General features: G+C 37.9%; 3 protein-coding genes across 17 annotated transcripts; 2 read left to right on the top strand and 1 right to left on the bottom strand.

The window, feature by feature from the left end:
* The first annotated feature begins 781 nt into the window (after nt 1-781).
* Nucleotides 782-2,808, top strand: LOC134815245 (WD repeat-containing protein 17-like). The gene is given in 2 exon segments (XM_063823762.1): nt 782-1,174; nt 1,177-2,808. Coding segments are annotated over 2 exon segments (1,053 nt in total). The 5' UTR covers nt 782-793; the 3' UTR covers nt 1,849-2,808.
* Nucleotides 2,809-2,986: 178 nt separating this feature from the next.
* LOC134826021 (uncharacterized) lies at nt 2,987-16,843 on the top strand. Of its 14 annotated transcripts, none has more exons than XM_063838267.1 (26): nt 2,987-3,234; nt 3,348-3,398; nt 3,648-3,768; nt 3,918-4,078; nt 5,817-5,973; nt 6,167-6,305; nt 7,667-7,953; nt 8,114-8,415; nt 8,535-8,662; nt 8,842-9,132; nt 9,358-9,579; nt 9,738-9,926; nt 10,125-10,309; nt 10,699-10,883; nt 12,089-12,255; nt 12,811-12,903; nt 13,222-13,302; nt 13,501-13,593; nt 13,744-13,854; nt 14,062-14,173; nt 14,299-14,395; nt 14,524-14,622; nt 14,792-14,903; nt 15,013-15,105; nt 15,631-16,321; nt 16,453-16,785. In XM_063838267.1, exons 1-26 carry the CDS (start codon nt 3,072-3,074, stop codon nt 16,683-16,685), a joined length of 4,563 nt encoding a protein of 1,520 aa, XP_063694337.1. In that variant the 5' UTR covers nt 2,987-3,071; the 3' UTR covers nt 16,686-16,785. The 14 variants fall into 14 exon arrangements, with proteins under 14 accessions (XP_063694337.1, XP_063694338.1, XP_063694339.1 ...); XM_063838268.1 differs by having other exon boundaries at nt 14,527-14,622; XM_063838269.1 differs by having other exon boundaries at nt 12,095-12,255.
* A 1,692-nt stretch (nt 16,844-18,535) lies between these two features.
* Nucleotides 18,536-25,464, bottom strand: LOC134821370 (uncharacterized). 2 transcript variants are annotated; one of them, XM_063832115.1, is made up of 11 exons: nt 25,283-25,464; nt 24,976-25,115; nt 21,942-22,082; nt 21,301-21,407; nt 20,963-21,087; nt 20,626-20,805; nt 20,248-20,367; nt 19,960-20,057; nt 19,722-19,802; nt 19,226-19,578; nt 18,536-18,878 (listed from the first exon to the last, which is right to left on the bottom strand). In XM_063832115.1, exons 4-11 carry the CDS (start codon nt 21,398-21,400, stop codon nt 18,805-18,807), a joined length of 1,131 nt encoding a protein of 376 aa, XP_063688185.1. In that variant the 5' UTR covers nt 21,401-21,407; nt 21,942-22,082; nt 24,976-25,115; nt 25,283-25,464; the 3' UTR covers nt 18,536-18,804. The 2 variants fall into 2 exon arrangements, with proteins under 2 accessions (XP_063688185.1, XP_063688192.1); XM_063832122.1 differs by lacking the exons at nt 24,976-25,115; nt 25,283-25,464 and having other exon boundaries at nt 18,718-18,869; nt 21,942-21,980.
* Between the last annotated feature and the right edge of the window lie 838 nt (nt 25,465-26,302).

A 26,302-nucleotide genomic window follows, 5' to 3' on the forward strand; every position in this document is an offset into this window, starting at 1 on the left:
AGGATGGAACCAAAGATAATTGTTATGTTTCTCTTTATTACTGACATAACTGGCTCCCTCAATTCTTACTAAAACTTCATTAGAAACATTCCAAAAAAAGCAATCATTTGTAATACTTTTAGAAATCATATCTATCTTATATCCTTCTAATTTAATTTTAAAACCTAAAACTGTCACAGAGTTCTTGACGTCCGGAGGGAGTTTGTTCCAATATGAGTACCCACCTCATCAATCAATCAGTCGGGTGAACCGCCTCTGGACGCTCTCCAGCTCCAAAACAGTCCCTTAACTTCCATGAGCCACAACTGGATTCCACAATTGGACACGATACTCTAGATGAGGTCTTATCAAAGCTTTATAGATGGCTATCATTACACATTTTTCTCTAATTATCAAATTCCTTACAATCCAGCAAATCATACGATTTGCCTTGGAAAAACATGCTTTTATCTGTTCATTCCAAAGCAGGGAACTATGGGTAATAACCCCCAAATCTTTTTCCTGATCAGATACTCCAAGTTCTACGCCATTTGCTAAATAATTTAAGTTAGGGTTGCTATTAAGATTAATATAAACAACTTTACATTTGGCAGGATTCAACTCAAATACTCTCCCAATTTATGGCAAAATATAGATTAAGGCCAACATTTTCTGTGTATTTTGATAATGATATAATTAAAGCTATTGATTTCAATTTTGAATCTATTTTTGCTTTCTTTTAGTGATTCCTTAATTTCAAAATTCTTTGTTAATTCTTGTCAAAACTCACCAAACTTATTTGAAGCAGGTAAAAATGATGGGTTCAGTGGCAGATTCATCTCGTGCTAGGCGGAAAAACTCCCTGGCAACCAATGCCAATATTGCTAACTACAAGCTAGATGGTAAACTGAAAATGCTTGCTTCGACTGAGGTCAACTCCCCAATATTGTGCAGTAAATATAGCTTCGATGGGAAGTATATTGCTTTTGGTTGCTCCAATGGGGACATAAAGATATATTTCACTCAGAACTATAACCACGTATACACCTTGACCCCTGAAGATGGGAAGAAACTTCCTGTAACTTGTATAAGATTCAGACAGAATGAAGGCCAAGACTTGTACGTCCTGACAGCTACATACTCGTCTGGGTATGTCAGGCTATGGTATGTAACTTCTAAGCAGATGGGCAAAGAAATAAAGGAGATGTGGAGTTGTTTTGCTGTGACTTTAACCATAATTTCTCTAAATTTGCTACTGGTGGAGATGATTACAAGATAAGGATTTATGATGTAGAACGAATGGACTGTTTGAACCTGCTAAGTAAAGGGGAGAGCTTTGAAAGAATGGACGGTCATGCCAGTAGAGTCTTTGCAGTAAAGTATCACCCTGACAATGAACATGTCCTGCTGTCCTGTGGCTGGGACAATACCATACAGATTTGGGATGACAGAGAGGGACATGCTGTTCGCAGGATATTTGGTGCCCATGTGTGCGGAGATGCACTGGACATGGATCCTGTATACTATCATGTGCTGACTGGAAGTTGGCGCCGAGACAACAGTCTCCAAGTTTGGGATTTTGACTCTGGAAGACTTATCAAGAATGTCCCCTTACAAAGTCAGAGTTCTACAGAGAAAACGGTCTGTCATTTGTACTGTGCCAAATGGGCTGGTACAGATTTTATTGCGTGTGGTGGAAGCGATAATAATGCATTGCGAGTTATTGAAAAATCCTCCATTCAAACGGTTGGAACATTAGAGGGACTGAGCCGAGGATGTTATACTCTGGATTACATAGAAGTTAATAATGTTCCCTACATTACCTGTGCAAGTGGATCCAACATTTATTTCATGTCACTAAATGTTTAATTTTTTTGGTTTGCTGGGTAAAATGTTGATAATCTAACAGCAAAAATGTTATTTTGTTCATTTCTTTTTCGTTTAACACTGCCAACAATAAGTATAAACTACTATTATTAAAGACAGTATCTTTGGATTACAGCTAAGCTTCGAACTCTTGAACTCTGGATCAAAATTCTTTCGTGTACTCAGTCCTAAATCAAATGCCGAATATAATTAATGCCATGCTTAAAAGTCCAGAGTTCGGTGGTTCAATGAATGTTTCAATGCATTGTATAAATTCAATGTATTGACTCTCAGAATGATTTTACTTTATCCAACTAGATACAGATTTGGTTACAAAGCAGGTTAGGGATTAAATATCACGTTTAGGCTTTGGCAGTGTTGTATATTATATTAATAAATTTGCACAACTATGTATTCTTAAAGTTTTGACGTATGAAAATGTTAGCAGGTTATACATTTGGTTCATTGGAAATGTCACATATCGCCTTTACTTTGATTTCTATATGATATACTTAATTAATATAATGTAATGTGATTAATGGTACAATATATTCGGTACTGAGATTGCTAGCCAGGGTTTCTTCTGCATGAAATTCATTTTTATAAATTTTAATCGATTTTGTCGTTAAATCTAATTCTTGAATCTTAACAACAATGAACAATGATCATTTGTACGGTTTGGGTGTTTTATGCATGTGACATCGATTCAAACGAATTTTCTAGATGAAATTATTGTGATGTTCTAAATTTTATCATCCAGCTTAGCTGGCGTGAACTGGATTTTTACAAATAGCAACTAGTTACCAAGTTAATCATTTTCCCTGATCCAATAACGTTAGATGTTTTGTTGTTGACCTGTACTTGATGTGTCAAAACAGTTCAAATAATCATATGTATCAAGACTGCAACATTCAGATTGTAGAGTTATTCAATGTACCATGTTGAACAATACTGGAATTATACCAATTGTTATTCAAAACTAAAATGAATTTCCTTAGTTTCTTCCTAAATCCTGTACTAGATTCAAATGCATTGCACATAACAAGACTTTTTGTTGGATTTCTTAACAGTACTAATAACTTGTTCTAATAACCCATGCAATAAATACCATTTAAATCAAAATAATGCTATATTGGGTTGCACAAGAATGGATTGATTTTCTTCATGTATTCAAACAGTCCACAAACCATTAAAAACCTGTAGAGACATGAATTGAAGAGACATATATGGCGGCCCCCATTCAGCTGCCGAGACTACACGATCGTGATGGGTTGTTTGATGAAGGAGTACGGTCATCTAAGCGTGCAAAGTATGCACCAGAACAAAAGTTCAGTAAACAGAGTACCTCGTTTGCTGCATTGGAAGAAGACGAGGACGTCTTAAGACACGGTCAGGATCAATTTATTATATTATATGTATATCATCACAATTATTCTGATTTAATTCCTGTTAATAATCATACCTCGAACTAGCTCATAGGCTAAACCAGTCTGACATTTCAGGGATCAAGCCATTCCTAAAGCTGAAACATCCGCACACCGTATATCATGCTGGTGAGTCTCTGCTGAGTCATGATAAGTTTACATACGGAAATATGCTCTCATATTGCAATTGTTATATTGTATCACAAGGTCTGGTCAAGGTGCATGCTCCACACGTCTAGTACGCGGTGGGAAAGCACACCTTGTGGAACGAGAGTGCAGGGGGTCCCCGTCAAATACGTGTCATTATTCCTTCTAATTTCCGGAAAAAAGCAATTTTTTAGCATCTTTACATGGACCCCCTTTAGTTTTACACTTCAGATTTCAATAAGTACTCGGAGCAGTACCTTCTGTTGGACACAACTTCCGTACATTTCTGGACAAAAACTGGACAGTATATCAAGAGCTGCAAGATCAACACATTCTTTACAAACTTCATCAGGTACATCTACATTTTGTTTCTTTTAATTAGTTACAAATTAGTTTTGATTTTGTGTTTGAAAGATTTCATTAATTACCTGTATCTGTTTCAGATTTTCACGTCAAATTGTTATTCGACTAATAATAAGAACCGAGCAATCATTTTTTCAGTGTCCCACTGAACGACTGTCTGATTGCATGGTCACTCAACGCGGACTGCCTGAAAATCCTGGGTCCTGACTTCAAGTTCCTTGGTTCCGTGGAGTGTCCTAGCTCAGTGAAGAGTGTGATCTATAACGACAGCACTGATGAGCTTCTGACTGGAGGGCAGGGTAAGAGCATATTTCAAATATACTCATCTCCACTCTCCAGTCCTGAACTGAACACAGACCTGGCTATCTGTGGGGTCCGGCTGATTGATTAGTTGTGATAAGAGAGAGAGAGAGAGAGAGAGAGAGAGAGAGAGAGAGAGAGAGAGAGAGAGAGAGAGAGAGAGAGAGAGAGAGAGAGAGAGAGAGAGAGAGAGAGAGAGAGAGAGAGAGAGAGAGAGAGAGAGAGAGAGAGAGAGAGAGAGAGAGAGAGAGAGAGAGAGAGAGAGAGAGAGAGAGAGAGAGAGAGAGAGAGAGAGAGAGAGAGCACTGCTCACTTAACATGTCACATGTCATTATACAGGGTGTTTCAAAAATAATGTCCTGATTTTAAAAACCAATAAATTTTTTTATAAAGGAGCAAAATGCCCATTATCGGTTGCCATTAGTTTATAAAGCTTACAAATTAATTTGTTAAGCTCATTTGTTCCAGCGATTCAACTTTGTTAATTTTTTTTGGCTCTGTTCCAAAAAGTCGAATTTTGAGAAAAATACCATGATACCCGATCCCCATCCAATCTGTGACTTTCTCTCTAGTGATAGGCGACTCAACTGTTGCATGGGGGTTCTCATCTGCCCAAAACCTACAATTTTGGCGATTGACATGACCGCTCAGATGAAAAGGAGCCTCATCTGAAAAAATATCTGTTTCAAGAATTCTGAGTCAGATTCGATGCGATAAGCCATCATGCTGCCAAATTCGGTCCTTTGTTCTCTATTTTTTGGAGTTTGTGTCTGTTTGATTTGAATTTTTTAGGCAAACTTCTTCAGCTCTTTCCTCAAAATTCCCCAAACTGAAGTTTTCGATAACTTAAGCTCCCTACCAAGTGTTCTGGTTGACCTCCTTGGACTGTTCTCTAAATTTCTTTGCACCCTTTTGATATTCTTCTCAGAAAGAGCAGATTTCGGCCTACCCGTACGCGTGTTCTTTATCAGGGTACAATCAGTAAATTCAGTTTCTAGCTTCTTTACAAGACGTCGTATTGTCCTATCATCACGTTTGCTGTAGCAAACGCCTAGCACTTGTCACTCTGCCTCCACAAATCCAATAAGTCCTCACAATATCAAGTTTTGTTTTTTTTGTGAACCCCATTTTTCTAAAAATTCGACTTTTTGGAACAGAGCCAAAAAAATTAACAAAGTTGAATCGCTGGAACAAATGAGCTTAATAAATTAAATTTGTAAGCTTTATGAACTAATGCCAACCGATAATGGGCATTTTGCTCCTTTATAAAAAATTGTATTGTTTGTTAAAATCAGGACATTATTTTTGAAACACCCTGTATATACTGTCAGCCATGAACTGATTCTATAAATTGACCAGCCGGGTAATTTCAAGCAATCCTATCACTGTTTAATATCCCCGTAATGGCCTCCTGGCCTCTTCTTTCAGGCTAGCGCAAATACAGCCATGTTCTTACTAAGGTGTATCATGTTCCTCAGAAATCCATATCATCACGTGACACAATTTAACTTTTCGCCGCACTGGGAAGAGAAAGCAATCTCATGATCGATCATCTCCGATGAGATGATTAATGAGTTATCACTGTAATTCGAGTCTGCAGTGCATTGATCTTCATAACAATTATCTGTCGTATCCAAGTCCAGGATTTCCCCTTAAAACAATCGGTTGGATTGGGCTGCTTACCCGACCACATACAAAGATATTGTAACTTTAAATCGAATCTATTTTTTATTTCAGGTAATTTCACAGTATGGAGTTTCCGAAAGTTAAAGGCGCAGAAACTGGTTAGAAAATCAGTGATAATAGTTGGTATTGACCCAACTGATGAGCTTCAGCAGCTAATGGTTGAGGATGTTATTGGACCTGCTCAAAGATGTTTCGCTGTAAGCTCAAAGTAAGTGACGCCCTTACTTTTACTTACCCAACCGCCGACCAAACTTAATTTATTTTTATTTTCGTCTCAGCTTTTATCAAAAGAACAGATCTAAGCACCTTACGTAATTTAACGAAAGTTTGATAAATGTGGTTTATAAAGTTTGATAAATGTGGTTTATAAAGTTTGATAAATGTGTTTTATGTTACATCAGGAGAGTGTACATATTTGATATCTACGGAGGGAAGATGTTGATGTGTCTGGACAACCTTCACAAGCACCAGATAACCAGCTGTATCTTTGTCAGTAACCTCACCTACCTCATCTCCTCCAGTATGTCCGGCTCTATAAAGGTCAGTTGCAGGATTAAATATTTCTTTTGTGGTGTTTTATTCCACCATATTACGATATTAATATTATGGAAATGTTCCATTAATAACTTAACTGGAAAACCTTTGTTTGGAATAATTATGGTAGAGAATCCTCCTGGCCGATGGCTAAGTTTCTATTTTATCCGTATTGCAACTCTCTTTGCAACTTAAGGGGGCAGGGGGGGGTCTTCATGGAAATTTTGTCAAAATCGACTTTTTAGTTGTTTCTAATAGATGGGAGTGATATCTATCAGATGCTTTTAATCCAATAGAAAAATATTGCTCCTAGCAGAAATTATCGCCGGTAGAAGGTCAGCGCTTGTGTGTAATTGTATTGCGCGAGCGATTTTTGATCGCGTGCCCTGAAAATCGAGTCTAAAAATCTATCTCCTCCTACATTTTTTGAGCAATCACCCTCAAACTTTCAGGATATGTTCTAGGGATCATTTAGAAGAGATTGTCCAGGCAAAATTTTGAGATAGGCCTTTAAACATTTTTTATTCGATTTTGAAAATCTTGGACCTGGTTTTTTGACGATTTTTCGAGGTCCAAGATTTTTAAAATCGAATAAAAAATGTTTAAAGGCCTATCTCAAAATTTTGCCTGGACAATCCCTTCTAAATGATCCTTAGAACATATCCTGAAAGTTTGAGGGTGATTGCTCAAAAAATGTAGGAGAAGATAGATTTTTAGACTCGATTTTCAGGGCACGCGATCAAAAATCGCTCGCGCAATACAATTACACGCAAGCGCTGACCTTTTACCGGCGATAATTTCGGCTAGGAACAATATTTTTCTATCGGATTAAAAGCATCTGATAGATATCACTCCCCTCTATCAGAAACAACTAAAAAGTCGATTTTGAGAAAATTTCCATGAAGACCCCCCCCTGCCCCCTTAAAGTTATCTTTGAAACTAGTGCACTGGGGCGTGATTTACAGAATTTATTGTTACCTGGCCTTGTTGGCTTCCATGACATGTCATGATAATTATATGATCCATTGTTTTACCAATAAAATATGTTGATAATATTATCGTTTGTGGTGTTAAGGTGGCGGGATGCCCCGCTGCGACCACTCAGATACTACCCCGCATAATCGAATCAGACGGAAATTACTGAAGTACGAATAACTGAATAAGTAGGCACATTATCGAATGATAAGAGTTAGTGTTGCCCTGTGAAGGGAAAAATCGTGTTACATTCGGCATTTGTGTCCCTTGCATGCAGTTTCTCGGCCGTGCTTTCAGGGTAAAAATAGCAAATCAAAGATATTCTTTAGTTGGTTCAGTGAAATAACTCGAAATAGATACTTACTTCAACAACTAAAAATACTCTACCACAGGTCTGGGACGAGAGTTGGAGTCTGAAACACGTATTTGTTGGGCACTGTGCCAAGGTGACCCAGCTCCTCTACTACGTACCCGACAACTGTATCATATCAGCCAGTGTAGATAAGACCATCAGGTTATGGAGCTTGGTCTTCCTCGACCTAATGCAGTGTATCCAGACCTGGTCCATGACACTGGGGTTGGGGATACTGCCTGATAACAGTACACTTTACTCATTCGGGGATAAGGGAGTTGAGGTTTGGGAGATAACCACTCTTCACAAGAAACTGGGGAGCACAAGGTGAGATTTTGAATTTTGAATCCTCGTTCTCATTTCATAATTTCAAGTTAAGACATGAAAAATCTGATTTTGCGCAAAACACCTATTTACGTTCTACCGACGTACAAATTTCTTTCCAGTATCTCGAACCACTGTGTGATTTAAAAACCTCTCTTCACAGTTCAGAAATAAAGACCATGGGCTGCACAACAAGTCCCCGAGTCCCAACCCGTCTGATAGTGACACTAGAGGACAAGTCTCTGGCAGTCCTCTCTCCTGTGACTGGAGAAGTGTTGGAACTGTGTTACCTCCCCACCACCCCTCCTCCTCCCTCTTCTCCTTCTCTGGAGAGCAACCACACATTCCTCACGGAGACCCACCCCCTTACTCGCCCCTCTATGAAGGATGTCGTGTATATTCCCAGTGAGGGGTTCATTTACTGTCTCGACCATAGTGGTGATATCTACGTTTTTGTTACTTCAGGTATGTGACCTTAAGTAAGTTTATATAGTAAGTTCTAGTTAGTTATGTGACACTTGCTATAGAAGTTTCTTCACGTGAGAAATAATTTCGGGTGAAGATCTAACAAAAGATGACGTCAGGTAACCCCTGTAAGTTGCTGACTGTTTGGAAGAGTACAGGGTTGGACTGTGTATCGTGCTGTCTCACTAACTACGAGTACCTTGTGGATGGTACACCTTACTCTGAGGCTGACCTGGACAACCTGCAGGTTTATATCACGTGATCACTGTTCTTTACTATCAATATTGCTCCACTTATCATTCTAGTTGATAATATTATTGAAGAATTAAATTAAATTACATCAAGAGTCCAAGACCTTAGACCCGTAAGAACGGTATTAAAAAGAATAAACTTTACTGAAAGTACTAAAGAAGATCCTGTTAACAGGTAGGAATGAGAGAGGATCTGTCAGTGAAGTTCCTGCTAGTCCAGGCTGGAGGCCAGACTAACCAGAACATCCTGATGGCTGGTTGTGAGGACGGCTCGCTGGTTATGTTCAACAGAAGGTACGGTAGGATAGACTTCAGGATCCAGGGTCACGACTCCTCTGTGGCCCACTTAGTCAGTAACACCATGCACAGCAGGGTGGTTAGTGCTGGAAACGATCACGTGATCAGAATCTGGAGAATGTACCCCTTCGCGGAGGAAGCACTCGCACCCATGTTCTCTTATTACACGGTCAGTCAACTTTTGCAGTTCAGTGTTACTTTCTCGGTTCAAATATCGGTTTAAGTGAACACGCAGCTTATCGTCTGTGTTTAAAATTTGAAATACGGAATATTTCGTTTTCATTTCATATCAACATTTCTGTTGAACTACATGTAGTTCAACTATGTATAGTTAATTCCTCATAGATTGGAGCCCCGATCAAACTCACCAGTTAACATTTTATCTACAAATCAGGTCACAACGCCCAAGAATCTCATAACAGGGATAGACAGAGTGTTTTACAGCTACGAGAAACCGGACACGTGTACGTTTATCACAGTGATGCACGATCTAACGGACAAGAAAAACAAATACCCTCATAACCCTGATGATGATCACACAGGGGCCATTACCTGCATCACTGTCAGCGAGAGTCAGAGGATATTCCTGTCTGCTAGTGTGGACAGTACCATTAAGGTTTTTATTACACTATTACAGTTGCAATTTTTCTGGTCCGTATTTAACTGAATTATTTGATAAGACCTGCCTATTTCCTGAAAACCAAAAGAAAACTGTTGAATTCAATATTCTGACGATTTTTCGTTCAAGTTTATGATGATGATTTAATATCATAGATTTGGAATCACAACAATAAGCTGGTACGCACGCTTGTTTTGAACACAATACCCTCTGCAATAACATTTGGCAACCACGAGGGAGATATCCTGTTGAGTATCAAGAGCGAGATACGGGTTGTCAAGTTCAAGACATACCTTCCTGAGGAGTATCTCAAACACATGATCGGTGTTCAGTATCCTATAGAGGTCAGCTGAAAAAGAATTTTAAATAAGAATATCATTAATCATTGCTTGTACAGGGTAAGAATAAAGTAATCCTTGAACACCTCATACAACTGTAAAGAGGGTTTGGGAAAATAAAACGTATTCGAGATATAACCCGTCAAATTGACATGTATTTCCCCTGTTATATTGATATTTCACTGAAAGTTTATTTTATTTCAGGTAAGCGAGAGGCCGGTCCCCAAGAGTCGGGGAGCTAAGGAACAGATGTCAGATCTAGAGTCGACCCTGCCCTCGGGTATTCGACAAAACAGGGACCAAGTTGGATACGTTCCTCTGTCTGAACTGAAATATCGGGCACAGGCTGAGACTATCAAGAAATCTGAGATTGCTAAGCTCATGCAGAGGTCAGTGGTCCGGGAGACAGCCGTCTGTAGTGCTGTAATTTGTTTCTTTTCCCATGAAACATTTCTGGTTAGAGTGTTGTTATTGCTTTATTACGGTAACTGTGAAGTATTGTGGCTGTGTTGGATTATTAAAGGGCTCATTTTAAAACCTAATTATTCCTATCCGTCTGGCTCGTCTCCCTAGCCCTCGTTACCATGGCAACAGCTAATGCTCTGTTATCATCACTAAATCAAACTCATTCGATTTAAATAACGTGGCGTGATCCGAGCCCATTCTTCCGCTGTGAACAAATTAAAACGTGACAAACATCAAACACTAAAATCAAATGAGCATTATATGACCGTCCAAACTCATGATTCCAACTACTTGAGTTCATGAAATATTTCAGGAATTTCGAGCTGGAGCAGCTGTCCCAGGGCAAGTACGATATCAAAAAGTTCATTCGAAAGACAAAGAAGATGAGAGATAACGCATTTGAGGATTATTTTAGACTGGTGTATCCGGCCCGGCACAGTGTGACTATTGATGAGGACGACGACTGTTTTGAGAGAGGAGTGTATGTCGGCCTGAGAAGTAAGTAATTATCTTATTAAGTAATTACTACATTCCTTTAACTGGATATCTTAGAGTATACACCAGGTGGCATGTTTTAGTGCCCTCTTTTTTAAGGTAACATACAAGTGTTAGACATATAGACTGACGTTACATTATTTCTAAACTATCTTACTGGATGGCTTTTAAGGGGGCAGGGGGGGTCTTTATGAAATTTCTCTCGAAATTGATTTTATAGTTGTTTCTAATAGAGGGGAGTGATATCTATCTGCTACTTTTAGTCTTTTAGTCAAAGGTCAGCGCTCATGTGTAATTGTATTGCGCGAGCGATTTTCAATCGCGCGCCCTGAAAATCGAGTCTAAAAATCTATCTTCTCCTACATTTTTTGAGCAATCACCTTGAAACTTTCAGGATATGTTCTAAGGACCATTTAGAAACTTTTGCTCGTTTTAGAATTTTGAGATAGGCCTTTAACAAATTTTTATTCGATTTTGAAAATCTTGGACCTCTTTTTTTGACGATTTTTCCAGGTCCAAGATTTTCAAAATGGAATTAAAATTTTTTAAAGGCCTATATCGCAATTCTAAAACGAGAAAAAGTTTCTAAATGGTCCTTAGAACATATCCTGAAAGTTTCAAGGTAATTGCTCAAAAAATGTAGGAGGAGATAGATTTTTAGACTCGATTTTCAGGGCTCACGATTGAAAATCGCTCGCGCAATACAATTACACATGAGCACTGACCTTTGACCGGCAATAATTTCGGCTAGGAACAATATTTTTCCATGGGACCAAAAGTAGCAGATAGATATCACGCCCCTCTATTAGAAACAACTATAAAATCAATTTCGAGAGAAATTTCATAAAGACCCCCCCCCCCCCCCCCTGCCCCCTTAAGTAAACAGCTTAATGTTGATGCACTATAAATTGTGCTGACATCAGAAAAACATTACTTGGCTGTTATCAATGGTTTGAGAACTTGCAATATAGTTAAATAATTTGTTGAATTCACAAATCATGTACAGTTTTGTATAATAAACGACTTGGTTAAGTTAAAAACGAGCCGAGGACATTATTTTAAAAAATCTATCATATTATTTTCAATTTACCAGCATATTATTTACATAATATCACAAACCGCCACTACGAACGCACCGCACGTAACAACACAAATTTTAACATTCACAACCATAAAGTTACAATGACGTATTAATGCAACTCTTGAAGTAACAGATCGTGCAGATGTAGGACGAAGAGACTCTCTGGTCCCCACTCCCATCCCCTTCCAGATGCTCGACAGGAAGGTTCTAGAAAAGGACCTGCCCTCTGCTCCTGATGGTTATAAACCCAACTCTTGTGTTAGGAGGGCTTACAGATCTCCCACACCCCCACCTGTTAGTTTACATTATCTTATATAGTGTAACACTATCATATAATGTTATTATCTTTCATTTTGCTAATAAAAATTGCGTTTTTTTCACGTTCGTCTCGGAAATTAAACAGAGTTTCCGAATTTCATTATTTTCTTTTTTACAGTCCGTTTTAGCTGCCTACCCTTTCGAACGCCCCTCGCCCAACCATCTAATTGAATCTTTCACATTAATTTTCCAACGCTGACTGGATTATACGATTAATCTCCATTCAATGAAGATTCGATTAATCACTATCGCAAAAGACAAAAATACTCAACATGGTTATTGAAAAGGCCCACTCTGGCAGGTTGCTGTTGATAATGATCAACTCCTGAATGGGATCAGGTCCAGTAGATCGGAACCAGGTCCCAAATCTAATGACCGATCATTAAGTAGGACCCTGTTGCCAAGAAATAATCTTGAAATATAGGAACCTGTGTGTGTGGGAGTACCTGAAATCACGCACTGTTGCAGATACAATTTTAACCAGAAAATACCCTTAAATAATTTAGAACTAGCTAATATGAGGTTCTTCAGAAGTCGAAGAAGGATAAGAAGAAGGAGTGGAAGCTGAAGAAGTTGACAGCAGCACAAATGGCAGAGCTTGCTGCTCATCTTGGTAACGATGAGGTAGGGAAGTCACGTGTACTGCACGTGTTCGTGTAGTTAATTCCTTATTTATAGATTTTCGTTAGGTTTACCTCTGTCACCCATGTTCAGTTTCATTAAGCTTCAACAAAGCCATCAGTCTCATCACCTCGAGTTATCACCCCACAAAGAGGAGATCTCATTCCTCCAGCACAGTAGAGAGTTCGAGTTCAGAGGGACAAAACAATTCATTGCTTTTAGTTTCTCATTTTTCTACTTTCTTCACTCAATCCATTACTCTCAATACATCATTCATGATTTCAATCCTCACGGTTCATTCCATACTCACAATATTCACAGTTGTTCAAGAAGGAATCGATAGAGATTGATTATGAATTACTAAAACAGCTAGAAGAGGAAGAAGCTGCAGACCAGAAAAGGGTGTGGTTTTTAACATTCATTTGCAAATCATTCTCAATTCACATCATATTACGGATATGTCATCAAACCCCACTGAAAATTGATTGAAACTACAAAAGCATAGGAAAGGTTGCATGATGATGTGCAACTCTATTTAATGCTTCCCTTTGTCCATATTCAGTCGTCAAATAAAAGTAGCTAACCCCAATACCCCGTCAGCTGTTAGAAGGACGAGACTGGGCGACAGAGACTGAAAGTTCCTCAACTTTATCCTCTCCTGACATAATTGAGCAGGAGGATGAATCTTCTGCAGTAAGCTTTAGATCACACATTCACCTTTATTCTAATAGTAGTCTATATTCAGTTTATTTTTCAAACTAAAATCCCAAAAGAATCGACAACAGTTATCATGTTATCCACCGTTTATTCGCAAGTTCTCTATTAAACTTGTTTCTCTTTCAGTTCTCCATGACTGACGAGTCCCCCACGCCGCCACCGCCGCCACCACGCCAGCAAAGCAAGGTCCATTCCTCTCGCAGTAAACGCAGTGCCAAGAAAACACTCGTTATGCAGGTAGCAGCAGAAAGTGTATTTTCTTCATAATCATTAAACTTTTCAAATAATCCCTCTCCTTCAAAATTGTTTTGGTCGCCAATTCATCAAAAGATGTTCGATGTAATTCCTCATTTTACTGGACGGCGCCGGCCCCTCATTCCGTCATTTCTTCGATGTTTTTGAACATTTAAATTGTTAAAAGTTACTAACCATTGTACTCCTCAGGAGGATGACGACGATGAGGACGACAGCTTTGAACCGTCAGACTACATGTCCAAGCTGCAGGACATCATGGCTCACGTCAAACCTGCAACTCCCTCCCCGGGTCCAACACCAGGTGCTAAACTTTTGTCAATGATATTGTTATTTTTCTTATCAAATTTCGGTTTTGTAGTACCTTAATAAACGGTATACTCGATTTTTTATTTGTTTATCAGCAGAATAACTGGATGTTTTCTTCAGAGCCTGTCAGCACCCCTGGCTCAGAGCGACCTCCCTCCAGAAAGCAGGTACAGGGTCCTACAAAACCTGTCAAGAAATTCGTCTCTAGGCCTGCCCCGTGAGTTCACAACTTTATTTCGTCTTATCTAAACTTTCGGGTTATGGTTATCATTCAATCATCACAATTGAGATTACCTTTTTGTCACATTAATCATTCAACGCACAATGTTCATATTTCAACACTAGAAGTAAAGTACGGAAAAAGAGTCGAATGAAGGAAGATTTACTATCTGTCAGAAGAATGACAATACCAAAGATTACACCAAAGCCACATGCCACTGAAGAGTAAATCACACTTCTCAATTATTCTCACAACTTTGATCGCTCATTCAACTTAATCACTCATAAGTCACAACATAAGTTAGATATCACTCGTACACGTGATATTGATATTATAAAGGTGTTATATCCAACAAGACATAAGTGACTAACATTGTAACTGTAGTGTTATCAGGAAGAAGGCAGACACCCCACCCCCACCTCCCCCGGACCCTCTGCCCGAGTACATTGTCTTGTTCCAGGACGAACCTTGGTTCAGGTCCTACCTTCCTGATCCTAACCCTAGGGTAAGTCAGTTTCTTGGTCTCTAAGTTGTTTCATTTTGTTTCTTCAGAAACGGCGCTCGTGGTCTCGTCTCTCAAATTTACTTTGAAGCTTTGAAATTCTAACTTTCAGACGTTCCCGAAAGCTAGTCTCACCCAGTTCCTGCAAATGATATTGGAGGCTATACCAAAGGCAGCGTTCCACGTGAAAGCTGAAATCTGTCAGGTAATATTGTGTCACGAGCACATCAAATTATTATTAAGCAATCAAACTTTAGGCTTGAGGAATAAGACTCACGTGAACTAATATAATATCGTGCTTGATTTCCCTACGCCAGTCCCACGGCACATTATAAGTTTTCATGACTAATATTCGAATTATATGAGACCACAAACGTCGGCTGGCCAACTAGCGTAGGCGCTTGCCTTGATAATCCAACCGCGGTCTCGAGTAAAATAGTTGGATATGTGCGGCGCGGCGATAATTTTGTATTAAAAACGGTAGTTCTAGCATTGAGAAAGCGCGATTATTTTTTAGTTGCTATAGAAACAACGTGACAGGAAGCTGCATTTTAAGGAATTTCTTGGTTCAAATTGGGTGTTAAGTTTCTCGACATTCGTCAATCAAATTCTGTGCTGCAATTATTGCACTTTACTCATTGTTCATCTTCAGAACAGGTTACTTTGCTGTATGTCATTGTGGTGATTGTCAAGTACCTTAAAATTATCTGTTACGAATATTCAATTTCAGGCAATCGGTTTAATTCACACCACGTACGGAATACCAATCCCGACAGATGTTAAAATAGCAATCCTAAACGCTTTGAATGGTTATCCACTGCCTAGAGTCGCCCTTCCCGATGAAAAACAATACATACTCGAGGCCTTGAAACTAATCCAAAAGCTGAACGTAATGGACGAATCAGTGCTAGCGGAACTGCTAGCGCAGTTCATTGACGGAGACGATACTGTGAGGGAACTTGTCATGGCTCTTCTAAAAGCTCGCGGATTGATGAATCAAAACACCGACCTCGAGACAGAACTAGACTCCTGGGAAACATGGAAGCTCGAAGGTGATCCTCGCCGTAAAGCAAAACTTATTGAAATGGCAGAGGAGTGGTGTAAGGAATGGAAACAGAGATACAACGAATTCATGGCCAACGTTGGAAACGAAGCTAAGAAATCGGGCAAAACTGTATCTGAGATAATGAGCATGTTAAGTTCCCCAGGGACAAGTCCAATAGTTTCTATCGTTAATTTCTTCGTATACAAATGCAGAGAAAAGGAGGAGTTGTTGACAAAATCTGGTGGTGAGCCAAAGAAGACAACAGAGGGAGTGAGAAACGCTGTTATCAGCATGCCCGCCATAAAGAAGAGTAATCTGATGAGATTGGGAGAAAGCCACAGAAGCAAGTGTTATCCTGAACGTGAATCCACATTGAGTAAGTTTTAAATTGACTTTTTTTGGACAATTTTTGAAAATCTTCAAAAACTAGTTTGCAGAAAGTATATTATTATCTTCCAGATATTCTAACCAAATTGCTCAAATTACCGTTATACGATCGTTTTTCAGGTCGGTTTCTGCCACAACTTGACCCCAGGACGCAATCCAGGATCAATATCCTCCTTCATGGTTTCACAACATATGTTAATCTGGCTCTAAAACCGATTAATGTCAATCCCTTTGCCAAACCAGACAATAAGACAACTCTAAAAGAGAAAACAAGGCCCAAGTCATTGAATTTGTTATCACCGTTTAAGTATTTCGTCCCAGAATTGGCGACACTGTCCATTACAGATAATTAGAAATTTACAGAAGACGTTTTATATAGATTTGTAGGTACAATTTTAAGTTTTTGAACATAATTTAATTCAATGTAAATACCAAGGCAAGTGTTAAACTGTATAGTGTGATATTATTCTGTGTACAGCTCTTTTTGTTAACTTTTAACTTATGGAACAGAAAAACTCTTTTAATTGTGTCTGGAATTAATTTTTTTAAATAAATAATACTTGTAAATCAAATATAGATAGCAATAAACGTTAAAAACAAATTTAACTGGAAATACCCATTCCCAAGCCTGACAAGGAAAACACAACCCAAGTCCACAAACCTACCCCGATCACACGACACTCTCACGTGACTGTTTCCTGATGGCTTTGCATCACATCGTGAAGTTTATTTTTCATCGCACTCACAAGTTGAAGCGGGAAATTGTCCGAATTTTCAAGAACACATTTTCCACAAAATCGTTTGGTGTAAAATACGCTGCAGTCGAAGCAAGCTATGGTACTGCACATGTCACAGAATCCAGCCACCCCGACTACTCTAGGCTCGGGGCTGTACGGGTCCCTTAGTAAGTAGGTGTCGTCATAGTAGATAATTCCAGAGCAATAGGGGGCTTTCTTACCTGAGGAGTTATGCACGTTTAGGGGAGGTAAACTCACAAGATTTCTCTGCTTATTTCAAACTCATAACTTTAAAAAATCCTATCTTGAATTTTCGATATTATCAAAAAAACTGTGATCTCCTTGATATATAACATGATATTAAAAAACATCTTCCAATACGATTAATGTTAAAGTTAATCACTAACCGTAAAAGTCGTAGGGAAGATTCATCTGACAGAGTTGACATGAAACCACATCTCGTTTTACTTCTTGTCCTCCTTCATTCATAACTAATAAGTTTGTTGGATCAATGTATTTCTTCCATGACACAAGTTTCGTCAGTTTGACAACAATGTGACTGTCACAAACAAGTAGCCGACTTCGGACAATGGTGAAATTGGTCGAAGTTGGCTAATACTGTTGGTGACTGTAACATACAGAATTTCTCTTAGGGGTCGTTCACATATTACGTAATCAGCCTAGGGGGTTTCCAAATGATTACGCTACTGTAATTTGGACACAATAGCTATGTGTAAAACTGATTACGGAGGGGGAGGGGGCAAAAATTGTTCAAAAAGTGATTATGTAATTTTGTGAACGATCCCTTTAAATATGGTCGTTTGGTGTTGGGAATTAAACTGGCTGGCCATCTTTACGTGCCCATCTTGAAACTAAACAACTTGAACAAATTCTATTGGGGGTCGTTCACATATTACGTAATTATTTTTGGGAACATTTCCCAAATCATTCGGAACCCCCCCCCCCCCCCCCTCAGCTGATTACGTAATAATATGTGAACGACCCCTTGTGATATGATATTGACATTTGACGTTTATCCCCATATTCCATACACATGGTTCTAACGGGTGATATCTAACTAAGGGAGGAGCTGTGTTAGGCATTAGCCTACACCCCTGGTGGGGATTCTTTGTTAACGTCCTCTTGCTGGACTTAACACTAACACCACCAACAATGACATGACTTAGCTGAAGTTAACCACAATGTATTACATGCCAGTGAATTGAAACTTAATCGCTGCGCGCGTCTTTATTGCGCAGTGCACACTACAAAAAACCTCACGGCGTCTGAATTGAATTTATTGAGAAGACCGTTTCGGTGTTTCGCCTGAAGATTCCCACTACATAACTACGTGCCTTGGCCACTTTTCGGCCTTCTATAATTGAAATATCAATATATTATATGCATTATTTTAACTTCATTAAGAGCAGTTTCATTGTAATTTCATCGAATAAAACGCTCTATGTAGATATCTATAGAATTTTAAGGTATTGAATCGTACCTCTGACATCTAAAATTAAATGATTTAATCAGTGCCTAAAATAAATGCAATTATCTTTACTGTGCTTCATATAAATTTCTTAAATTTACATTCTCAAAATTCCTTACATTTTAAAAGATTACAGTCCAAAATCAAAATAGAGTTAACAGGAACTTCTTACAGTAAGAGGGTCTACTTGCTCGATAACTAACAGGGCCTTTCGGGCCACTTAAACATCAAATAGCCCGTGAGAAGTCAGTAGTCCACGACATCGTCGTATGAGGGCGGTGGGGGTAAGTTACTGCTGTGCGGAGAGACATCTGGTGGACCTGGAGTTAGGAGAGGAATGCTTTACTTTTTAGGAAGTCAATATAATACATTAACAATATTACACACAGACTAATGTATGACACACCGGTGCAGTGTACTCAATATTAACTTTTAATTGTTACATCAACCTGGATTATTGATATAATAGCTAAGCGTAGCTTACGGAGCTGAGAGGGTCTATAATGGCCTGAACCATTCGATCACATATTACGTAATATGTGATCGTTCACATATTACGTAATATGTGAACGATCACAAACGAAAAACGGGTTAAACTGATATCTAGCTTCTAATATTAATTTGAATAGCTTATTGTAATTTTAACTTATAAGATTTAATTATGTACCTGTAATTATAGAAACTGGAGATGAGAAGTTTAGTTGGTAGTCGCCAGCAGCATGACGCACATTATTATAACTAGGAGGAGCTAAACTTGACGGGTAGCTCACTTCTTGAGGATTGCTAGTTCCTGAGGTGGCGTAAGGAGGTGCTGAGGGCAAGCCGACAGATGTGAGTGAGGCTGAGCGACGAGGTATAGTTCTGCTCGGTGAAACTGATCTTCTTCTAATTCTTGACATATCCTCCAGATCAACCTCATTCCTTACTCTGACCCCAAAATCTGGGGTCCCTGGTATAGAACTGCGGTTTTCACTGGAATTTCTCCCAAAGCATCGGCAGTTTGGTTTGTGGCATCGGCAACTGAGATATGGCTGATGTTAACGAATGATGTTAGGAACAAACCAAATATTATGACAAAGATAAGCAGTAAGTTCATTCAAAAATGCCATCAACAAAACTAAATCTATTTTTTGTATTGAAATATCTGATAAATTGTTACTCACCATCCAAAAACGTCGATAATTGCCGCGAACATTGCAGCAATTAAAACGAATGGTAGGCCTATGACTTCAACGAAGCAGCTCCTGAACATTTTATTCTGTTATTACTTCAAAAAATCAAACGAAAATACTTTTACAGTAAATTTTTATTGAATCGCTTGTTCCCAAAACCTCAAACACAAACTTATCTAGGCTGTTGCAACGTATCTACAACCAAACTTATCTAGTTAGCTCTGAATACCTATGCTCACTGGACCCAAAAATTACTGAAATAACCAATCCAAGGAGAATGCAACCAGCCGGAATACTCAGACTCATGTACACTTTCTCCATCGAGTACTGAAAAACAAAAACTATTATAAAATAAAAATAGGTTTCGTTTGTGCCTGATTTCCAGAAAGCTCTTAGTAATGAGAAATGTAGATATAAGCTTAACATGTTTTCTCTGTAATCTAGTAAGGCAGAGATAGGAATCCAGATGTAACACGCCAATACTGGACCAGCAATTACATTAAATACTGTGACTAACTTCGTGATCAACATAGATAGCACCGTCATATCCCCAACAGCTAAAAGTAGGTGTGTTCTTGTAGGTTACTTCAGTTAAATTGAATCCTTGAAGAAACGGGTATCTCACATCATAGTTCACCTGCAGAATAGAACAGCGGTCAACTTTTCCATTTTGATTCTATACATTTCTATTTTAAAATTTATGAAGAATAATGGGTGACAGCAATATATCTTTTCGATGAGTCACTGCGCTCAAAATAATAAGTATCTTCGCCTTCCTAGAGCTATAATTACCAATTACATTATGTTAATCTAGTACTAACCGACGAATATAACACAAGTGATTAAATACCCAAAGTATACATAGAGAAAATACAATGTACAATATGCATCATACCAGTGGGACAATGCTCTTTAAAAAGTAACTGTAAACGTTATTAGCGTTTTCCTCAAAATCACTACTACACGATGGAATGTACAGGCACTCTTTGTCGAGAGCCCTGTGGTTGTCATGGATTGTACCGGTAAAGTCTGACAAGTTCTCCAAAATCAAACTTTTATTGTGCTGAAACTCTGCCTGAAATGTAGAGTTTTAGTAAAACGCCAGAAATCGACTTACGTGTTATAATCGTGTTAACAATAATATGATATTCTGTAGTGTGTCATGAGAACAGCGGTAAAATGTGCATTGTAGTGAAATAAGTATAAAGAGTGCTAAAGAATCAAACACTTACTGTAACTGTTACACACGGAAACTCTTCGTTGCAGTTTTTCCCACAACTACAAGTCGGCAGATCGTCCCAGAATGGACGTTGAGATGATGATAGGATCCTACATGTCCCCTGCTCAAACTTAACACCTGCGCTAAAGCTTATATTTTGACCTCTACATGATTCTGACACGGAATTTCTGATCGGTTCAAGTTTTTCGTACTCGAGAAAAACATTTCAGTTGATTTTACAGAGACAGTGCATTAACAAAGAGTGTCTCATCAATACAGTTATTACCAAATCATCCAGTACATTGAAGTTATAGTTAATTACAATGAGACGATTATAATATCAAGACTAACCGTGAAGATTAGGTTTAGCGATAGTTACTCCGCACGAAATTAATGCGATGGCGCCCCCGATCACGAGAAAAGTAGCGAAATTATCGATAGTTTCTCCCATGCTTTCTCTGGAAAAATATTGTGTAGTTAGCTCGTTTGCTCTATCGATGGAAGCGGGGCTTTGTATAGTATGATTTAACCATAATTGAAGCAATCGAAATTGGTGGCCAATTTCTTTCATGATAATTATAAAGTATTGTCAATACAATAGATGTGGATTCTGGTGGAGAGGTTAGGCACCAATTCCGATTGTTTCATTAATTCCGATTGCAGATACATTTTTATTAAAATGTGTCTGCTTGTCAGTTGAGAATATCTGGGAAAGCAAAACAGCATATCAGTACTGTACATACTATGTATGATATAAATTTGCGGTGTTGAGAACAACAATTGAGAAATACGAAAGTCTTGTATAGTTTTACGCCTACTAGATCAGCTTAAACTGAAATCTTACAAAGCACACTGACTAAACCATCAACATGATCTATAAAAAGTACTAAAATAAACTTTACGTTAAACTAATGCTAATTGTTTGTGTAAAAACAATAACAAAGTTGCTGGCAATAATTTATCACGTCATGATTCAAATTGCATGTACTCACTATTATTTCTTTGATTATCGCCTAGTTAACCACGTATCACGTTGGTGCGAGGATTTCTTGAACCAGTAGTGAACTAAGAGAGTCCAACCATCAGCTGATGGGCAGGTTCATCCTCAGTTCACTTTCACCGTGCTCCTGTTCCTGTGTGTTAAACTTATTGTATTACGGGACATTCACAAGAAAGCGTTTTTAATTATACAGGGTGTTTTATCCATTTGTCTAAACTTGATTCTGTAAAAAGTTACTGATAGTTATAAGGTTAATAATGGCGACTTCTGAGTTTTGTGCGTTGCCATGGCCACCATAGTAAAGTTAAGATGAACGAGGTCTCTCATAATAACAGGATATGATCAGGATCTCCTTTATCCCAAGAGTTGAGCGGGCAGAGTTACAAAACGTCATTAGCTGTTTCCAGGTATCAAAGCCTAAATTATATTACATTGTGAAAACAGTTAACAGCACTATTGTCAGTGTGTAACACGATGCTGCTACGTGTTGTACCGTAACAGTGTACCACAAATAGCTCCTATACACTGATACATCATGTAACAGTGCCTATTTCCTGTGAAGCAGACAGTTCACACGTCTTTACACTTTACAGTATACACGACTAATTGTGTTATATACCACAGCTCAAATTGTTTGCAGCCTATTATGTAGGGAATTATTATAACTATGTGTGGTTAGAATTCAAAATGAAAATGTTAACTGTAACGTTTTTTCACAAAGCTTCAGATTCCTGTCCTGTTTTTGCTAGAGACCTCTCGTCAGCTCCAAGTTTTAATTCGTACTATTTCTTTGGCGAAATACCAGGGTCTTTTCTTTAAAGAAGAACAGGATTGGCACGGTTACTGTGTGATTGCACTGTAACTTTAACATAGTTGAAATAGCGGACGAGTTCTAAGTTTAAGAGAGTTGAGGGTCTCATTTGTCTTGTTTTCTTGTAAAGAAAAGTAGCGAGTAGGATTCCATGGAGAGTATTTGTAATTTAGGGCTAATTTGAGCGACATGATTTGCTTACACCAACCATTAAACCATTATATTTTATTATAAATCATTATGAAATATTGCAGATAAATTAAGGATATCCCAACTTCACATAATGCATCATCACGTGTTACTGAGTGTTTTCTCCCACTTCAGATATATATTTGAGAGTGAGAATAACACTATCCTCATTGACCGCTTTGAGCACACTACACACGCACACTGTGTATTATATCCACAAGCGTGCGCTTTTTCGCATAGCGGGCTCTCACCAGCCCGCTGTCAAAGGGCCCGATATCTCTACAGCCCGCTCATGATATAGCCCGCTAACAAGTGACATTTAATTTGTCCAGTAGCAATATAGCCCGGAGTTCTCTAAAATATTTTCAGTTTCTGTATCGTCTCCATGTGAAATTCCATAAGACAACAACTTACAAGTTACTTAGAACTATAGTTGAAACCGGTTTAATTCATTTATAACGATGAATTCAATTGCAATAATCGTATAGTGAGCTAATTAGTGTAGTTTCTGTTTCTAAATTACTGTGCAGTGTCTGGGGAGGAAGGCCCAGGAATGCAGTGCCAGTATGTATCTCTTATCTAGCCAGCCCCTATATACGACACAGCCCTTTATGATTGGCTTACATTGAACACGTGACGTGTTACCATGGTTACAACAATTAGTGGCGACCTTTTCTAGAGTTGACTTTTATACAAGCTGATCCATTGTTTATTTATAAAATTATATATTAACTGTAAAGCTCACGCTGGTGGATATAATCCACATCACCTCGACCCGCGGGCGGAAAAATCGTATAGCACTCGGGCCCGATGGGCCCTCCGTGCTATACGAAAATATGTCCTCCTCGGGCTAGCGCCCTCGGGGACATATGAAATATTGCACGCGCGTGCGCGTGCAATATTTTGTTCCGCCCGCGAGTCTCCGGTGATATGTATATGTATACTTTTATACTTGTATGGTCAGTGTTTAGTACAGTCAAATAATTTGCAGCAAAGCGATTTTAACGGGAAATGGTCGGGACAGGTCCCTGAAATTATCCTAGAGAGTTCCCAAAATTTCTGACGACAGCAAAATCCACAATCAAGTAATGAAATGAAATAATTATTATTGATGAAAAGTACAACATAGTCATAAGCAATTTAACAATTCAGTCCAACCAGAGTATTCATTAGTTCATTAATTAATTTTATATCTCATCACAGGAGGCAAACAAGACAAGTTTGACATGCTTCAAGGACCTACCCTTTGCGGTTCAGTGTGAGATTTTAAAATTAATTTATGAATAATGTAAGCAAAATAATATGATCTGTCAGCTTCTATACAATTAGCATTTTCTGGAATTTTTACTTCAATTACATCAAAACTATTAACTTCGATAAATTTTAATTTGAACTTTGTTTTAGTATAAATTTGTAAATAAATGGTCATTGAACTGCTTGTGTAATGTGTATTATATTAGGATTCCTTATTCTGTAAGCCAAGACAGACAGCCTCAAGTTTGATGAAAATAAACATCACCATCTTGTTTTCCGTCCTTTAATTAGTGAGTATAGCCATATTTCAGCTCAATAGAGAATTATATCAGAAGTATTTATTTTTTCGATTTTTCGATTTTGACCGGAAAATGATGCCCATATAATAATGTATACTGTACATCACGACAAAAGCACAATGGTTTAGCTAGCGGTATGTTTAACAGTACCTATGGCATGACTCAAAGCATGCGATCACAGTTTTAAAAGGTTAGTTTAAAATGTTGCAAAAGTTTTTCTAAATTTCTTATATTGAAGAAAACTTCAGAACAGCAAGCAACCGACAGGATCTATTGGAGTGGTCTCATACGGAACAATAAGGAGTTACTACTACTAGGAGGAGACCCCTTCAGTCCTTCACGTACAAGTAAGTATGAGAGAAATTATAGACTCTAATTAGTGTAATTACATTCATTATACAAGCTGCAGTAATCCCCCTTTGGGAAGACATTTTTATAAACATGCATCATTTAATGCTTTTCACTACACTAACCGTCACAGAAAGAAAAGAGTGTTGTCTACAGTTTCTGTCAGAACAGCTTCTTGGTAGATTTTCATCCTCAGCGAAATCTTTCAGAAGCAGATATTATCGTACAGTTACCCTTAGTGAAAGCAACTGCTCTATTAACTGAACTGGATACAGAAAATCAGTAAATAATCCAGGAAGAATATTTTTTATAATACCAATATTCATAATCTTGCAAAGAAAACAGCGTTTAATTGAATTCTAGCCGATATTTCTAGAAATAGCATACATGTTTAAATTGTAACACAAATAATTTCAGGCGTAAACTGCAAACCTTTGTACAAAACGAGCCATGGATGTTTGGTTTTGTAGCAGTAATTCCAGAAGCGATGAGATCAAAAGTAGAGCTTCCAAATATAGGAACAACTTTCATAAAATCAGCCATATAGGTCATCTCTCAAATATCAATCTGTAAAATCAAAGCCTTCATTGATCATGATAGCAGTATACAACTCTGAGATATAATACAAATCAAATAAGGTAACCGGAGAAATTGATACAGTAAAAAGTCAGCTTAGAAATTATCAAATCATATCTAAGATCAACTTACAAAACACAAAGTTGAGCACGCTAAGTACGCTACTACGCTAGATTACGATAAACACTTTGCAATTCTAATAAAACAGTTTAAAATTAAGTTTTTATCGAATGTTGGAGTTTTTATAATATAATATAATATATAATACAACTTGGTATTGTTAATAATCGAAATCAGATTTTAAAGTGCTAAAAATATATAAGATCATAAACAGTAAAATCTTCGTTTAAATTATGTATTAACAGTGTATTTTACATGCACTTTTTCAGTTAAAAATCATAAAATATTTCTAAATACAATTTATTTCTGAATAAAATTTATTTAAAAAATTTAAAAATAAACACCATAATATGAAGCATAAAATCTATAAAAACTGTTATAATAATAAAACTGAGCTGTTAAATTCTTATATATAGTAATTTCTAAAAGACACAAATTTTAAAGCGAGTAACTGAGAATTCGTAGGGAGAGAGTGGAAGAGGTTGAGATTCTCATTTCGAATTGTTACATTATTTTATACATTCATCCCGGTGAGATAAATTCTCATTATAGTCTTTTCCCATTAAATCGTCAAAACTTCAGTTCATATATAAATCCATGATTTAACGAATGATATTCCGCCTGTGCTGGTGCAGAGGCCCATGATTTCTGTGCAATTTCCCAAACATTAGCTCAGCACAGTCTGCAGTTACATGTCATGTTTTGGAAGTACCTTTATATCTAGGTAACCTCCCGTATCTAATTCCTCCCATAAGA

The sequence above is a fragment of the Bolinopsis microptera genome, chromosome 1, assembly GCF_026151205.1.
Source record: "Bolinopsis microptera isolate Bmic1 chromosome 1, MBARI_Bmic_1.0, whole genome shotgun sequence".
NCBI lineage: Eukaryota > Metazoa > Ctenophora > Tentaculata > Lobata > Bolinopsidae > Bolinopsis > Bolinopsis microptera.